Source organism: Paroedura picta, chromosome 3 (assembly GCF_049243985.1).
Source record: "Paroedura picta isolate Pp20150507F chromosome 3, Ppicta_v3.0, whole genome shotgun sequence".
Taxonomy (NCBI): domain Eukaryota; kingdom Metazoa; phylum Chordata; class Lepidosauria; order Squamata; family Gekkonidae; genus Paroedura; species Paroedura picta.
Window position 1 is genome coordinate 32,655,851 of NC_135371.1, and position 18,856 is coordinate 32,674,706.

Sequence of the window (18,856 nt, forward strand, 5' to 3'; positions counted from 1 at the left end):
CGGCCCGGTACCAAGGGGTCCATGGCCCGGTAGCGGGCCACGGCCCAGGGGTTAGGGAATACTGCGCTAGGGCCTTAGGTAGAGAGGACTTTCACCTCACCTCCTACCTGGTCCTTTTAACTGGAGATGCTGGGGTAGAGACTACTGACCTTGACGGGCCCGTGTTTTGATTTACTATAGGGCAGCTTCATGTGTGTTCAACGAGACTTTACACTTTGTAAATCCAATGACGGTAATGAAGTAATTATGCTTTAATTTTGTACAATATTGCTCTGATTTGTTTGTAATACTGAGCAAATATGTAATACTGAGCAAAGGGAGCCAGAGAGCTCAGCCTGACAGGTTCTGACTTATTAATGCTAGCTGACCTCTTTGCTGATGTGGCAGGCTTCCCTGCAGTTCCCTCCTGTGGCCGGGCTGCATCAAGCAGGCTAAAGCCACCTGTGGGCTTGAATCCTAACAAAAATATCCAGGCATCTGAATAGGAAATGGAACTGCATCGGTGTTTCTCAAATAACTATACATATGAATGTTGCGACTCAGGAAACATTAAATGTAGAGATGATGATGATGCTCTCACTAGCACTTTTTGCAGTGGTGAAAAACAAGCCTAGATTTGTATCTAAGTCAACGAGAACAGCACTGTGAAAGAAAACATTCTGAAAGCATAGCAAGACATGCTTTGAGGTGAAGGAAACTCTATGCTTCATTTCTTGCAGCGAAGAGCAGAGCCATCGCCATCCCTGTCGACTTGGACAGTCAAGTCAACAACCTGTTCTTGAAATCCCATAACATAGTCCAGAAAACGGCAATGAACTGGAGGATGACAGCAAGGAACGCCGCTCGGAGGGACTCCGTAATGGCCGCTTCCAGGGATTACCGTAACATTATTGAAAGGTTGCAGGTGAGCTGACTTAGAGTGGCCTTGTAAGGTTCTCAAGACAGGAGACAAACAGAGGTGCCTCTACACAGCAAGCCTGGACTTGGTTGGTGCCCCCTCATCCAAGCACTAGCCAGGGCCTACCTTGCTTAGGTTCTGAAATCTAATGAGATCAGGCTAGCTTGGGCCATCCGGGTCAGTGCTGCTGAACTTTAGAACTGCATAAATGTCAATCTGGAAAGTGAAACGCTTGTAAAATGGCACTGCTATCCTATACTGTACAAGATGCTGCATGCCAAAGTGATGAGCATATCAGTAGTTATCTGCAGTTGTGATTATATCCACAGAAATGTCTGCTCCTCCCTCCCCCATTAATAGAACAGGCCACAGTGTCCATTTTGATGCCGATACATACGAAATGATGTAGTGCCCAGAACCCCTCTTGCAATGTTAGTCACTAAGTCTGCTTGTTTTATAAACCCCTTCTTAACTGCTTCTGATAACGATAAGAGAAGTGTTGCTGTGGGCCGCAGTATGACAAGGCGTAACGTTCCACTTGCCAATTGTGCTGTTAGCTGGGGACGCAATTATTAACTCTTAAATTTGCCTTTTGGAGGGGATGGTAATGAAGGCTTTATTCTAGACAATATTTTTTTCCATGTGTTCTTTCCAAAAAATGTTAAAATATCTGTGTTTGCAATTCAGGATATCGTGTCAGCTTTGGAAGACCGGTTGCGTCCCCTTGTCCAGGCTGAATTATCTGTACTGGTGGATGTCCTTCATCGTCCAGAACTGCTCTTCCCAGAGAATACAGATGCAAGAAGGAAGTGTGAAAGTGGAGGTTTCATTTGCAAGTGAGTACCAGGAGTATGTTTAACTGATGATGCTTGATTTGGCTTTTCCCCCTTCAGTATTGATTTAGTTCACAGCCTCTTGTGGCGCAGAGTGGCAAGGCAGCAGAAATGCAGTCTGAAGCTCTGCCCATGAGGCTGGGAGTTTGATCCCAGCAGCCGGCTCAAGGTTGACTCAGCCTTCCATCCTTCCGAGGCTGGTAAAATGAGTACCCAGCTTGCTGAGGGATAAACGGTAATGACTGGGGAAGACACTGGCAAACCACCCCGTATTGAGTCTGCTATGAAAACGCTAGAGGGCGTCACTCCAAGGGTCAGACATGACTCGGTGCTTGCACAGGGGATACCTTTACCTATGCTGTATTAAGTGCAGGTTTCCACGAGCTTTAACAAAAGTATGAACAGTTCTCTACATGAATCCGATTGCTTTCTAATCCCTTACTCAGAGTTTGTGTATCTACACCTCAGTTAATAACTAGAGGAAATTGTAATACACTAGAGATGCTGTAACAAACGCATGTTAAATGTGTCCTGACTAGAGCACTGTTTATAAAATGAGCCTGTTTGTAAAAGATGGTGATTTGTAGCTGGATAACCTGGAAGCAAAGGCTGATCTCGCTTTCCTTCTAATTAGTCTCAACACCTTCCAGTCATGTAAGTCGGTGGCCCTGGCACTGGGCCACGACTCCCTGCCTCCACAGGGCTGTGCCGGTCCACGAATGCGCGTTTGTGCAATGCGCGGCCACAAATGCGCATTCGCTGCACTCCCATGTATGTGCGCATGCGTGGCTGGGTCGTGCATGCGCATTTGCGCCATGCATGGCGCAAACGCGCATGCGTGACCCGGCCACGCAAACGTGCATGCGTGGGAGTGCCCCACTAGCTACAAATGTCTTTCCTAACTAGAAATTCTTGTACTAAAACAGACTATGATGAATTGATTGGTTTCAGGTTGATAAAGCACACTAAACAGCTTCTGGAAGAAAACGAGGAGAAACTTTGTATTAAAGTTTTGCAGACACTCAGGGAAATGATGACCAAAGACAGAGGCTATGGAGAGAAGGTATTTTGATTTTATGTTTATATTTCATCTTCTCTGCTGAATTTTTTATTTGTAGTAAAGATGGGACCTTTTTTTGTTGCTGTTGTCCTTTTTCTTCAAAAAAAAAGGGGTGGCGTTTTTCCTAGTATTTTACCAACAGATTTACAGGTTGGCTATTACAGGATAATCAGTCATTTAAAAATCATAGATTTTGTCCAAATTTGTCCTATGAGGAGCTTAACTATTCCTTAATCAAATGTAATCAGATTTTTGTACTAGATTCCCCTATAGAGTTTTAAACATTATTTTTAACCCTGAAGCATAAGGACAGAGCTCTTTCAAGATAATCACATTGATTTCTGGGGCAGTTTCCAAGTAAGAATACTTATAGTGCAATCCTTTGCTTTGTATGAAATGTGTAGCCTTAGGCTTGCTAACAAGTTCCACTGGAAGTAAACGAAGTCTAAAATAAGTGCCTGTGCCAAATCATGATGAAATGCTGGAAGAATTATGAGGACATAACTTCAGATATCAAAATTCCTCGTTACATATGAACCCCAACTAGAAGCACCAATACTCTGCATGATTAATTCACTGTTTCTCTTTTGCTGCTTCTTCATGAGTTTCCAAACCAGAAGAACGTATTTAGGTTTGGAAAATAATAGAACTGAAGTTAATATTTTTAAAAGTGATTCCGCTGGCTTGATATGTTGATATCAGTACTAATTCATCTTCTCTCCATTATCTTGTTAGTTTGTATTCAGGTAGAATTCCTCGGTCCTTCTGATCTCCTAGACTGTTCCAGGCTTATGTACTCTGATACAAACAGTAATTCAGTGTACGTAAATCCAAAGACTATTCCTTCTGCATTTATAAGATAGTTACCTTTATGGACCTTTGATACTAATAGACCCAAATTATATAGCTTAAAATATAAAATATAAGAAATAGATAGTGGGTTGAAGACTTTGTTTGTATCCCTGGAAAAAAAAATCATAAATAAGTTTACTGAGGAAGTAATATACGAAAACGAGGTTTTATACCTAGGAACTCGTTCTGAATAAAGCTTTTTGCCTTCGCCAGCTTGGAAATTTCTTTCTGTTTATTCATCTTCGACTGACGGGTCATCTCTGCTCATACACAAAAGGAGACTGATAATTATGCTTCTATTAAAATATAAATTAGAAATGAAAATCCATAAGTCAGAGGATAATTTACTTTTAAGGTATAAATGGAAATGATAATAAAAATGACTTTCTGAAGTCCCGCTACAAAGGAAAAAAGTATTTTGTTTTCCAAGCATAGAATGGAGACGAGAAGGAAAGAATGTAAAGCAAAAGGAGAGAATGACAACAAAGAGAAGGACCCTGATCTCTCAGAGTAATTTTAATCTTTAAATGTGTCACAGTGAGGTATAGGGATGTATTGAACTGAGAAGAGCCTTGTATTGTTGTCTGCAGGTTATCATCTCTACCATTCTGAAACAAATTTATGTAGAAAATGCACTTGGTTTGAAAATGTAGACCCGATACACCTTTGACAAATCCCTGTGGTGAATATTCCAAAAACCCCTAGGCATTTGATCACAAGAGAAGGAGTCAGCTGGCCATGCTTCATTCAGACATTGCAGATAAGCTACAGCTGTATGATATGGGAGCCAGCTGATTTTATATGGATGTTCCTGAAAGTGGCTTTACCGTGCTCTGGAAGTAGAGAACTAGGAGAATCATCTAGGTTCAGTCACCTTTCCTGGGGCCAAATGCCCTATATTTAATTTTCTTTTGGGAAAAGGAGTTAGGGTGGAGAAGACCTGCTCAACTGTTCAACATTCCTTCTCCGCTGGGTTCCCCCTTCCCTCACAGGATACATTGGATTTTATAACCTTGAGATAAGAAATTTTTCACGTACTTTTTCAGTTTTTACATGGCTTTGCCTATATTTTATTCCTGGAAAGTATCTAGCAAGCATATGCTCTCAAAAACAATAGAGCCTTCCAAACTACATGATTATCCCATGTAGGTATACAACTCTAGGAATCAGCTTTCCTGCTGCTGGATAGGACTGCTGAAGGGAAATGAAAATGGGGTAATATCCTCAGTCCTTGAACTGCATGGTCTGGGCAATGTGGCATGAAAATGAATGTACTATATTTGATACCCACTTATCTGTCTACTATAAAACATCATTTCTGGAGATCATGACAGTTATTTTAAGAGAACGTTTTGTAAAGGCATAATGCAATGAAGTTTTGGATGGTTTGTTTCTATTATAAAAATTTCAAGGACCTTTCAAACTAGGAATGATCCTACAGAACCTATAGAGTTATGAACAGGACTAACTTTCCAGAAAGCCATAGGGAAAATGATAGTGTTAAAAAACCTACACTGGCACTTCCTATTCATTTTTTCTTTAGAGATATAATCTGATTGCAACTAATAAATCTCTTGCACAGAAGTGTTCAGGATAAATTTTGTTAGGAGAACTTCTGATTATTTCCCGCAAAACTTTACAATAGTTTTCTCCATGTAAATTGGCGAATGAGTAATTCTGTTTGTTTCTTACTGCTGTATATCTGATCTCATGATTCATGGTTCAGGTTCTATGCCCTTTCACAGAAGGGAAGTTGTAATATAATGAAATTCCCCGAGGTCTTGGAAATCCCAATTGCACACTCACAGTATAGATGACTTATTCTGGGGGTGGTGCCTTGTATGCATAAGTTCTGGAACTGCCTTGTGCTGAATCAAACCAGTGGTTCATCTGACTCTGAAGTAGATTGTTTTGTCCTTGATACTCTAAGTTCCTTGAAGGAAAGGACAGGTGCAGGTGTGATAGATTTTTAAAATGGTATTGTCCACATTGACTAGAACACACAGCCCAGGGCTTCAAAAAGATTTTTCTCAGCAGCCTTCCTATCCGAAATCATTCAGCTGGAGATGCCAGGCACTGAGAATGGGACTTGTGCATGAGCTTCCATGGAGCCACTGTCCAGCTTTGACTCTCAAAAACGTATAACCTGGAAATCTTATTGATCTTTAAGGTGCTCCTGGTCTTGAATCTTGCTCTTGTACTGCAGACCAACATGGCTACCCACCTGAAGCAGTACTAAACACAATGGTTTTAAACCCATCCAGTTCAGTGAATGTAGAACAGATGCATGAGAGTCTGTTATAAAGAGACCTCGGAGGTTTGAGGCAATTGGGGGTGTGAAAGCATATATAATTCCATAGAGATCTCATGTACCCCAAATATGTATATAAGACTCCCCGGCATAGGAGGATGTACATAGCCTTATGCTACTCTTTTAATCTCTGAAGTATGTTTGTTTGTGTGTTTAAGATGGTGACAAAACTGGGTTTACTGTTGCATTAGTAAGAGAAGCTATGGGACAATTTGCAGAGTCAAACATGATTAGAGCTAGGGTAACAATCAGTACTCTAATTGGTAACAATATTAGTACTCTTAGTTCTTGAGTTAGTTATTGCTGCTTATTAATATTTGCTTTAAATTTCTCTTTCCCCCCCCCTCTTTTTTTCTCTTTCCAGCTGGTTGCACTTGGTGAATTGGATAATTCTGAGGTTTTTCATTTCTTTATGTATTCAGAAAGTTCCCCTCCGTGTTACTCTTGTGCTGTCTGTAGCCCTGTAGTCTGTCCTGTTGTCTCGCTAATGTCAAGCCTCGTGGTACATGTGCTTGTGCTAGTAAACCAGTAGAGCACAACTTCCAAGGGCCTGTGTTGGAAGTTTTTAATGTTTTTTCTAAATGTCCTCTTTCGATGCATTTTGTCCTCTCAAAGGGCATGAAGAGGTGACTTGCCTGACTCAGCCCCACAGATTAATGTGGAGATGTGCTTAGAAACATGCAGTGAAACTCTGGGTATGTAGGAAATCTACTCCTTCATCCCATTTTGAGTGCTAAACATGATGATGGGTTGAAGTGTACTAAAGTCCTTTAATTATCTACTTGAATGTTCTGGTGATGTGAGATCTCTAGTTGCATGTTATTAAATAAAAATCCAGTACTGATAGTTATCTTATGTCTATATCTCATGATGTTCCTAAGTAAGAGAGGTGACAGGAATATCCAAAGAGCTAAAACAGGTCCAGGGTGATCTTTTTTTTATATATATCTGTCTTTTGCTTACATTAAATTACAGGTACATCCCTCCTCCTTTCCATGCTTTTACTTGACTCGGGTTTTTAAAAAATGCTTGAAGTTTCATAAGTGGCTTGAGGGAAGGAAGGGTTTTGCTGTTTGACTACTGCTAGCACAACTATCTGTTAAGCACGGTAGTGTAGTTCATTTGATCATGGCAGTGATTGTCTGAAGTTGCTCTCTTTTAGAATACTGCAGACTAATATTACTTTTTTGGATTAGTGCTCCTAGTTTATAGTGCAGTCTTGTGCTATTATTCCAGTCAAAGTCTATGGATTTCAGTGAAGTTAAACTAGAGTATAGCATAACGCTGCCAAAGTCTTAACAGGTTTGATCTCTCAATGACAGAATGGAGAACTGAGTTTTTCTTTTTGTCTCATAAAGTGTAAAAGTAAGGGTCTTTGGACTCAGCCAGTGGTTGAGCAATTTATAGATAATTTTAATTTCACTATCCTGCTTTCCTGTGTGAAGCATTTCATGGATAGTTCAGAGGCCCACGTTGGTCTCATAGCTACTGTTTTAAAAGTCTATGGGGTACAGTGTGGGACCCTCTTTGTATATAGATTTAAAAACCCTGCATGCATGCACCCCCACACACACACACCTTCCCTATCATAATATAAGCCTATCCCATAAAACAACAGGTGGCAGCACATCCTAAAGTTTGAAATGCAGAATTGAATCTAGCCCACTGTTTTATTTATTTAATTAGAATATTTTAACTGCTAATCACTTTACTGGTTAAAACTGATTAACAGATAACCTGCTTAGGCCATTTTAGGAATATACTACTAAATTTGAAATTTAGTAGCCATGCATAGGCTGCCTGTAAAATATTGCAAATTAAGTATATAATGCCATACGTGGGAGACTAATAAATGCTGTTTTCATAAGGGGTTCCTAAGGGTGGCTGTCAGCCCGCTTTGGTTGATGGTGACTACCTATAATGAAACAAGAAAGTGAGGTCTTCTTCTTTGCCACCAAAATGAAACTCTTCTTTGTTCATTCTACCCCAACAAGTTTCTGACTATTATAGCCTGCTGTATTTTGCAGTAAATCATCCAGAGTGATCTGGCTGAATTTAGAACTTGGGCTCTTAATTACAAGTAAGAACTTTGTTGGCTGCCTTCAGTGGAAGGATTCCATGCTTGGAGCAGGTGTGTTTATAAATATAGGAAATGAGCATGGCCTGTTTATTAAAAATGTCTTCTGGCAGAGACTTGGATTCTCTGAAAATTCTGTAAAGGAGCCACAGTGTTTCCTTTTAGATGAGTTCTATGGGCAGCAATGCAAGTTTTGATATTTTTAAGGCCTTTGTTTAGCTTTCATTAAGCTACCTTCTGACTTCAAGCACATAAAGCTGCTTTATACTGACTCAATGGTCTGGTCTGTCACAATCAGTATTGCCTACTATGGCTGGCAGCTGCACCAGAGCTCTTTCACAGCAACTCCTACTTTGAGTCTTTTAAGTGGAAATGTTCAGGGTGGAACCTGGGATCTTCTGCATGAGAAGTGGCTGCTGTGCCACAGAGCCATGGTTCCGCCCCTCAGATGTTGGATGGCTTAAGAGTTTGCACCTACTCCTGGGATTTTGGGATTGAGCACTCCATCAAGATTGGTAATTCTGTCATGGAAAATGACCACCACTGGATGCTGTTCTGTAAATGTCTCATGTACTCCAGCAGGAATAGCAAGTGTTCTGCTTACTTTTCTGTTCTGTATCTTCTATCTAGTTAAGGTTTTAGAAGCTCTGCAACAACTGGTTCTAAAATTTAAAAAAAGAAGCAGGAAAAGGGGCAGCAAGGGTGACTTTGTTTTTATTTTCTGTGGCAACACCTGGATAGCGATTCATGACTGTCTCTGCTAGCTTATTTTGGATTCTATGAATCCCATGTAAGATATTGCCAGAGAACCAAGGAGAGCAGAAAAGTAGATCACAGTTCTGGTTTACCCTCTTCCTTGTCATGTTTGAACCAGATCTGTTTATCAGAATGGATTACCTTGTCCCGGCTCCTACTGCGGTGGTAGACTGTATTGGGGGCCTGTTTTCCATCTCCCAGCCAGTACATATTTTATCTTAAGACCAATGCCCAAAATATGGGGAGCAATTTAAAAGTTATTTGTATATTGCCATCTTGTATCTGTATTTATAATTTGTTTCATTGTTTTATTGAGAATACTTATAATTGATACTGTTTTTGTTTTGTGAACCGCCGTGAGCCAGTTTTTGGGAGCGGCGGTATAGAAATACAATGATAGATAGGTAGATAGGTAGGTAGATAGATCTTGTATAAGAGCTATTAAAATTTGGAGTCGAATACATGGCGCTATTCTCAGTGTCCAACTGTCTCCTGAACTTGGTCCCTCTCCAGAAAGATCTTGGAGTTGCAAGAAGTCTAAACATATGATTACAATGATGTGTGATTAGTTGTTCTAAATTTGTTTATATATATTTATAACTCACATGACATATTTAGAAAGGTATACACAGACTACGCGCGCGCGCGTGCACACACACACACACACACATACATAAATAACACCAAAAATTTAAATTAGGTCCAATAACATTCATTAGGGATATTCCAAGCCACACAAAAAAAATGTCACCCATTGGTGGAAGGCAACAAGAGAGCAAGATGGGATAAATTTCCCTTGGGAGGGCGTTCCAAAGTTTTGGCATCATGACTGAGAAGTTCATTCTCAGGCTGACGCCCATCTAGCCTTAAATGTCTACAGTAAACAGGTAGAGTCATTTGGAAAAAGTTGGTCCTTGAAGTATGATGGTCACAAGCTGTAGATCTTTGAAAATCAATACCCGCTTTCTAATTGGGCCTGGAAGCATATTGTGATCCTGTGTAAGTAAAACAAGACTGGAATGATATGATTCCTGAGACTCACTGCAGTCAGCAATCTAGCTGCAGTATTTTGAACCACCTATAGCTTCTAGACAGTCTTCAGGGGCAGACCATGTAGAGTAGCGATCCCCAACCTGTGGGCCACGGATCACATGTGGTCCTTCGACTAACTGGAGGTGGGCCCCGAAGGACGCCTTCTCTCCCCCCCGGCCCTTTACTTCATCCCCCCCAGCCCTTTACAGCATACTTCATTGTTGTGGCGTGTCTGTATCTTATTTTGAAGGGATGTTTAAACATTGCCATAGCGATCAGAGAGCGCTAGGGCAGTGGTTGAGAGTAGAGGAGTAAACCACCCCCCCCACCGGGCCTCAGTAAAAGGCGTTGAGTGGTCCCTGGTGAGTGGTCCCCAGCGTTGAGTGGTCCCCGGTGATAAAAAGGTTGGGGACCACTGATGTAGAGTAAATTGCAGTAATCTAGTCTGGATGTTACCAGGGCATGCGGCAGAGTGGCAAAATCTTTTCTGCTTATCCATCAGGAGGCCTGAGTCCAAGCTATGAATATGCTCCTTTAGGGGGGAGTGCATCTCCTTTTAGAGCCAGAGTTCTCCCAAGTCCTAGGTCAGATATTCCTTCCTCCAGTAGCACTTCCATTTTACTGGCATTAAGTTTCAGTGTGCTAGCCCCCATCCATTCCAAAACGGCCTCCAGGCACCTGTTCACAGTTTCCACCTCCTCCCTTAGATCTGCTAGAAGTGTGAGATGGAACTATGAGTCATCCATATATTGATGTCCAGTTAATCTTCCATTTTTGTAACAGTCCTTTTGCCCATCCTATCCACTAGATGTCTGTGTGTTTGTTTGCTGTGTGATCAGCAATTAAAGAATTCCACAGAAATGGAAGTTCTGCCATAACTCCCTCATGGAATTGTTTTCTGATTTTTGAGGTTCCTTTCCATAGCTGTAGTTGTGGCATGGACCAGGACACGTGACCAGAAGAGAGAGTAAAGATGGGTTATTTATAGTAAAGCTGAACTCAGAATAATTTTGCTTCTCTGTTTTAACTTTCTGAACAGGTATGTTTTAAACTTTTTAATTCATGAAATTGCTATGAGTAGGCGGACAAATAGGTAGATGAGAAATATCCAGCTTTGACAGTTCTGTTTGGGAAGAATGATCAAAATGGAAGAAAACTATCTTAATCAGTCAAGACTCAGACATGACACATCAAGTGAATTGTTAACCCTATTGACTATAAGAATTGAGTCACTGAAGGATTATGAAATAACTTGTTGATATAATCTCTTCCTTCCTCACTGCCTCAGGTTTCAAAGCTCATTTTTACCCAGATATTATGTTAAAATGATTTCTGTGATAAAAAGTGGCTCTATTTTTACACTTCTCATGATTGTTACCCAATTATTTTCCTTCACACAATATCAATCCTGCTGGGTCACACTAGTGGTCTGTCTAGTCCAGCATCCTGGTTCCCACAGTAGCCAACTACATACTTCCCACAAGATGGGATACAAAGGCCATAGCCTTCCCCCATTGCTGCTTTCCTCAGCAGGACCAATTCACCATCCCAGCAGTCATATGAAGTTCCAAATTAGCAGGTGGTGCCACCTGGGAGTAGATGACAAGCCTAGGGTACATTTGTCATAATCTCCCATACCAAATTTTAAGGTAAAAGCTGCAGATTCCTTCTGCATTTTAAGGCTACTTTTAAGTCAGAAAATTGAAGCACAAGGCAGTGCATCTTACATGCTTCTTTATGACTGGTGCCACTTTTGCCTGGCTCCAGCAATTTGCAAAGAAAGACCTCTTGTAGCATTGTGGAGCCTAAGGGGGCTGGGTGGAGTATGTATTCTCTTTCAACTGGTGCTGGTGCTACCTGACTCCAGCTAACTGCAGGAAGACCCTCTGTCAATGACCTTACAGCTAATAGAAGTACCCTTCCATGCTGAGGGGGGGGGGGACACATCTCAGCACACACTGTATGAGGCAGCAGAACTAATGCTCTCTAACCACTGATTCAGATGGATATTTCTTCTAAATATGAGGGTTCCATTTAGCAAAGTAGAGGAAATCAAGAACACTTCACACAGCCTGCACTCTTAAGGGTTCCCTCCCAATTGCCCACTAACATTGTTCAGCATGACAAATGGGGACAGGTACGTGGTTTGATCAAAGTCTATCTAATTCTGTTTTTAAAAGCTATCCTTCAGTCCATTACTGGCCGAAGTTCCGATGTTCGGAAAGAGAAAGGAAACATTCTCCCTCTCCACTTTCTCTATACCAAGCTTAATTTCATAAACCTCTATCATGTGTCCCCCTTCCCCTTCGTTATCTTATTGTACTGAACTGAAAAGTCCCAAACTCTGTGGCCTTTCTTTGTAGGGAAGGTTCTCCAACCTCTCAATCATTTTTTGGTTTCTCTTTTTGTGACCCTTTCCATAGTTTCTCATTGCCACCGTTGAGACAGGGCAAGAAGAGCAGCATACCAGTAGCCACCTCGCATCAGCAGGCCTGATTTCCCCAACTCCCAGAAAAATGTGAAAGGGCTGAAGAGACACTGGAACAGATAATTCTTAAACCACTAAAGTTTGCCTGAAGGGGGCGACCTGGTGATGTGGAATGGAACTGAGAAGTGTCCTACTTATCTCCCCCCCCCCCCCCAAACTCCCTCCTACATTGCAGTGAACTGCTCTGTTGGGCACCTGCCAACATTCAAACAGCAGTTACATAAGAGGAAGGGTTTTTTTCCTGGAATTTGGGCTCGCTGCTGATGTGTGACCTTCAGCAGTAATTGCCAATAAAATGCGGTGGAGCTGTTTACTGTTAGTTCAGCCCAGACTCTGGCTGTCAGTATCCCAGACTATGCTGGCAGTTACTGTGTCTGTACGGTTGCTAAAGGCTTTTTCTTTTTCTTTTTTGTAAAATGCTAACACAACTGCCAAAGCAATATGCAGGAAACTTTGCCAGCAGCTGCGGTAATGCTCTTTTACTCTGGGTTTCTGTTAAATCTTATCCTATAAGAATTTTTCCGTTGCAGAAAAGAGGTGGGTCTGCATCTCTAAAGGTCTTGAATGTCAAGTGAAGGTATTTTGGGTCAGGGGGCAGCCCTCAAGAAACATTTTCAGAGTTAAAATATGAACATGGCTAGTTCTTAAAGTGATGTTGAGTTGGTCATCTAGGTAGCCAGGCTCTGTTGATGGGCGTGCCACAGCACAAGCTGAATTAGTGAAGCTTGACCCATCCTTGCATCATGATGAGTTTCTGCCTGTTTGGTAGCTGTTAGAAGCACAGGAATCCTGCCTGAAGACAAGGTAGTAAACAAATTGGGCTCAAGAAAAGGGAAAAGAGTAGCATTCGAAGCACAAATGTAGTGGTGGCTGCTGTGCAACACCCCACATCTCCTGCTCCTAGTTGGCTGCTCTGGTTGGAGATGGATAAGTCTTGGGATATTGGCATTCCCTGCCACCTTGTTCACAAGGGATGCTTGCTGGTGGTTCAGACAAAAAGGGCAGGTAACCTGTTTGTTTCAGTGAAAGGCAAGATATGTTTGTTATCCTGTCTCATCTTCTGCTGACCATTACTTGGCCATGAGAAGTGGTGAAGAAAGGGATAATCGCCTCTATAGATTCTGCCCCTCTAAAGGACTATGTCTGCAGAGGCTCTGAGCCTGTCTAGAGTCCTCCATTCAGAACAGGAGGCAAAATCATTAATTCAAAAAGCTCTTGCCAGTTACTCCTAGCTCTTGCTCACATTTGGTACAGTATCAGGGAGATGACTCAGTAAAGCTCATTATATAGCCAGAGTTCTGAAGGGAATAAAGACAGCCTGCTCCCCTTTACCACCCCGTAGGCGGGCCTTCCCTGTGCAAATGATGTCCTGTTTGAGATGAGGCAATCACATTGATCTGATGATTTACTTAGGGCATATGTTCCAAAGAGAAACACGGGCATCTTGTTGTTGCTGTTGTTATTATAGAGCAAGTCAACCGACAAACTAAATAAAAAGAGAGCTACAGTGAAATCCTAAGTATAGTTACATCCTTCAGAGCCCATTGACGTTGATGAACTCAGAAACTTGCCACTCTGCTTAGGCATTATTAATCTTACAGTGCTGTGCACCAAGTCTGCTTCTAAAATCCTTAATGTATAACATCTTTAAGATAGAGGAGGTTGATAAGTAGCTTAGAAAAGAACAGGAAGGAATGTGAACAGCCAGATATCTCTCTTCTAGGGGTGTAAAGGAAAATGCCCTAGCCCTGGTTGAGGCCAGGCATACTTATTTGGGGCCAGGATTAGCATTTGAAGAATGGAGAGTTCTTTGGGGGGGTATAGGTAGAAAGGTGCTCTCTCTGATACTCAGGGGGCAGACCGCAAATGGCCTTTTGGGTAAATACCAGAACCTTAAACTTGATCTGGCATTCAGTGAGAAGCCAGTGCAGCTGCCAAAGCATAGACTGAATATGGGTCCTTGAAGATGTTCCTGTGAGGATGCTAGCTGCTGTGTTCTGGACCAGTTGTAATTTCCAGAGCAAGGATAAAGGAAGGCCTGCATTGAGTGAGTTACAGAAGTACAATCTAGAGGTTACTGTTGCATGGATAACTGTGGCTAGGTCTTCTGGGCCCAAGAAGGGTGCTAGTAGCTTGACTTGGTGGAGATGGTAACTTGTGCCTTCAGAGAGAAGGAGGTGACAGAAATCATGCCCAGACTTCTAGCTGAGTGTGCGACTAACAGACGCACCCTGTTCGGTCAGGACAAGCATGCTTTTTTGCCATGTCCCTTCTTACCCAACTGCACAGTACCTCTGTCTTTGAAGGGTTGAGTTTCAGATGACTCTGCTTAAGCCATCCCGTCACTGCTTCAAGGCATCTGGAAAAGTTGTCTGTGGGCGAATCTGGGAGACCATCCATCAGGAGATAGAGCTGGGTGTCATCTACATATTGATAGCACCCAAGGCTAAAACTCCTGATCAGCTGGGCCAGGGGGCAACCAACCCTTGCAGAAAATCAACTAGGGGATGCCTCAATTGTCCTTGGATGTAAAACAAGGGAAAGCCCCAAGGCAAGGGAAAACCAAAACGTGTGATTAGTTAGGTAAATGACCCGGGAAGGGAAAGTGGCAAACAAGATCCTCTCCCAAATGCCTCCCAAATTACCACTTGATACCTATGACTGGACTTGCTGTTAGACTACAGAATGTCAAAAGGGGCAACAAGCTTGCAGGTAGAAAGGAAGGAGAACTGTGGAATGGATGTCCTCCAAAGGCAGCACCACAACCACAATTTTATTTTAATGGAGACTACTCAGGAAGACCCAACCTGGTTGAGGGCACAAAACTGATTGCATCCTGATGCGGCAAAAGCAGTGATGTATGACTGGTTTCAAAGTGTGTCAATAGGGCATGAGTAGGGGAAAGAGAGCAAAGAAAATAAAAGTGCCAACAAAACTGCGTTTAGTCAAGGCTATGGTATTCCCAGTTGCAATGTATGGCTGTGAAAGTTGGACCACAAGGAAGGCCGAGCGTCAAAGAATTGAGGCTTTTGAACTCTGATGCTGGAGAAGACTCTTGCGAGTCCCTTGGACTGCAAGGTGAACAAACCGGTCAGTCCTAGAGGAGATCAGCCCTGATGCTCCTTAGAAGGCCAGATCCTGAGGATGAAACTCAAAATACTTTGGCCACCTCATGAGAAGGAAGGACTCCCTGGAGAAGAGCCTAATGCTGGGAGCGATCGAGGGCAAAAGAAGAAGGGGACGACAGAGAATGAGGTGGCTGGATGGAGTCACTGAAGCAGTAGGTGCAAACTTAAATGGACTCCGGGGAATGGTAGAGGACAGGAAGGCCTGGAGGATCATTGTCCATGGGGTCGCGATGGGTCAGACACGACTTCGCACCTAACAACAACAACAATGGGAAAGAGTGAATCCTGATGTTAAACTTCACCTCAGATTCAGAATGTTGGGAAATAGAAACCAGGATTTCTGGTGATCTTTCACTCCACTTTATTACTATTACTATTACTATTACTATTACTATTACTATTACTATTACTATTACTATTATTACTATTACTATTATTACTATTACTATTACTATTACTATTACTATTATATTTATTTCCCACCTCTCCCGGCAGGCTCGAGGTGGGTCACAACAACTAACCCCATTAAAATTCCCATTAAAACATCAATCTACTAACATTACAGCTAAAAATCCCATTCCTCCCCCAATTATCAAAGAGGTGAAAAGGAAAGGATAGGGGAGTAGCATACACTCCAACTCCTGGGGGGGGGGGGAGTGATGTCCCTGATTCGCTGACCCCAGCCTCAACCATAGACCTGGTGGAAGAGCTCCATTTTACAGGCCCTGCAAAAAGCTGACAAATCCTGCAGGAAGAAAGTTTATTTTGATTAGCATCTCTCTGCATCCTTGCCTGCCACACCACCCAAATTGGAACTTTCAGGACTATTGGGGGGGAGGAATACTCAACAGTGGGGGTCGCCTCCTCTTCTGGTGGCAGGTAGTCCTCCACTTGGTTGGGTCCCTGCACCATAATAGAAGGGGTGGGCCTCCCCACTTGACAACATGTGCCCCTCATGCGCACCCTAGCCCTCATTCAATCTGAACCCTGTGTTTGTGCTCTACCATCCATCTTGTTGGGGGAAGAAACAGAAGGAATTTGGCTGGTGGGAGAGAGAGCAGTCACTCACCGACTCTAATATCAGACCTGGTGGATAAATGCATGTTGCCGTAAGATCTATAAATCTTTGGGGGGGGGGGGGTAGGGCTCCTCTTATGAGTCACAAACCACCCCTGACATGAAAGCAACAAAAGGATTCCTCAAGTGTCATTGAATGTAAAACAAGGAAAAGCTCCAAGGCAACAGAAAACCAAAAAGTGTGATTACTCAGGAAAACGACCATGGAAGGAAAGAGAAAGTGGCAAACAAAGTCCTCTCCGAAATGCCTCCCAAATTACTCCTTGACATCTATGACTGGACTTGCTGTCGAACTGCAGAATGTCAAAAGGGGCAATGAACATGCAGATAGGAAGGAGGACTGTGCAATGGATGTCCTCCAAAGGCAATTGGATAAATATAGTTTATTGGATGTGGTGATACCAAGAAGCAGTGGATTCATGATTTGTGTGTTATCCTCTTGTTGATATGGAGATGATAAGTGATTGTGAGACTTGGCTGAATCAATACAAAAATCTTTAGGGTCTGTGCTTTGAAACCATGGATTTCCACCATGGCAACAGCACAACATGATTCTCATGTTGAAATAAGAGGCAAAGAAAACAATATGTGGAGTTGTGTTTTGGCACAAACATTCTGAGGATTCATGAGGATACCATGGATCAAATCCTAGCACCATGGCAGAGCCACAGAGATGTACGTTTGGAGAACAAAAAACGCAATGAGCTCTCATGGCCAAGGCATTCTCATTGAAACCAAAGGGAGCACTACTCTTGGCTTACAAGAATGTCAGTCAAAGTAAACAGGTAATAGCTATGCATGTCTCCCTTTCACCCTTCCCACCTGAGAGCAAAAGAATGCAATGAGCTCTCATGGGCAAAGCATTCTTATTCAAACCAAAGGGGGCACTACTGTTGGCTTACGAGGATGTCAATCAAGCTAAACGGGTAGCCACAGAAACCAAAAGAAAACCCTCCCAAGGCCTGGCTTTGCCAGAAGAGAGATTTTCGTGCACTTTACACACGTGCATTGAGGGAGAAAATTCTGCCCTCCAAAAGGCCTGCGAACACACACAAAGGGGGAAGACCCATATGTGGTCATGCGTGGTCATTGAGGGTGTGGCCGTATGAGTCCAGTTCATGAGCCACGAACTGCCCAATTTTGTGAGTTTGCAGAGACCCATGGGTCAGGTTGTGCCCATGGCTAGCTTTAATCTACCCACAATTTGTCACACTGTCCAAATTTGGATATATCAACTAACTGTGTTTTATTTCTTGCAAACAAATAAGGGTTCTAAACCAAAGTAATTGCCGTATTGTAGTAAAATTGTAATAGCATTCTTGCTGAGAGATAGCACTAAGGGGGTGGGGGACGGGAGGATCTCAGACCAAGAATGGATCTAAAACGATGGACAGAATTGGGAGGATTTATGTCCTTATAATAGGAAGAGAGGGAATGACCTCTATTCTGTATTTCTTCCACCTGTATGTCAAGTTATACTCATTTCAGCTTTCCCTGGTATAGAAGATCCTTTTGTTGCACCAAAGTTTTTTGAGTTTGATTTTTTTTTAAAGGCTGTCGTTTGAAGACTTTAACCACTGTTGTTCAATTGCCATTTTTCTGTGCTTTGTCCACTTTTAAAACTCTTTTAAGCTTTCCTTAATTATAAGAGTGGGTTGCAATGTTTTGTCTGCTGTTGCTTTGCACATTTCTTTGAGCATCTGTTCAGAAAGACAACTCACAGTATTATAAGTTAATATAAGAATGGTCCTAGTTTGGAAATGGGAATGATGACACGTGGGGCACATATTTATTGCTGACTAACAGAACCTTAAGAAAGTTGCCATAAGCCACAAATGGCCATGAGAGTAACTCCAGGTGTGCTCATCAGATTATGTTACCTTGAGAGTGTACAGTTCTCATTTTAAAGGTCAACTAAATTGAAGAGTAATGAGGTGGACTTGTGATTAATTTAAACCTGCAGAGCCTACTCTCAGCTTTGTTTTCGTTTACATTTACCATATTTTAATGTGATCCTAACAGCTGAAAACAGTATCAAGATTTAGGAAACCTTTTTCTAAAACTTATTTCTGTATTAAAGCCACTATGGTTGTCTGTTGCTTCAGATGCTATAAGTTTTATGTTATGTATATTCCCTTCCGTGGATGACATCTGATTCTTTTGTGCTCTCTCCTATTCACTTGTGTCCTGTGACTGTGTGCTATATAGCTATCATTTTGCACATGTAAATAAAATCAGATTCGGTTTTGAACACTTACAATGCAGGTGAATTTTGAGGCTTAGAATTTATTCTACATTTTTTCATTGATTTGAACAGCATCACATTTGCTGCTGCTTCTTTACC

At 42.2% G+C, this 18,856-nt stretch overlaps 1 protein-coding gene across 8 annotated transcripts in view; it reads left to right on the forward strand.

Annotated features, from left to right (window-relative positions):
• Positions 1-18,856, forward strand: part of ITPR1 (inositol 1,4,5-trisphosphate receptor type 1) — a 264,215-nt gene that overhangs the window by 156,971 nt on the left and 88,388 nt on the right. For 4 of the 8 annotated variants that reach the window (XM_077325238.1, XM_077325242.1, XM_077325239.1 and 1 more), the window contains 4 exons: positions 720-904; positions 1,586-1,734; positions 2,683-2,794; positions 6,319-6,351. In XM_077325238.1, the coding sequence (XP_077181353.1) occupies positions 720-904; positions 1,586-1,734; positions 2,683-2,794; positions 6,319-6,351 (479 nt within the window). The remainder of the gene's footprint in view (positions 1-719; positions 905-1,585; positions 1,735-2,682; positions 2,795-6,318; positions 6,352-18,856) is intronic. The other 4 variants (XM_077325240.1, XM_077325243.1, XM_077325244.1 and 1 more) reach the window with 1 other exon arrangement.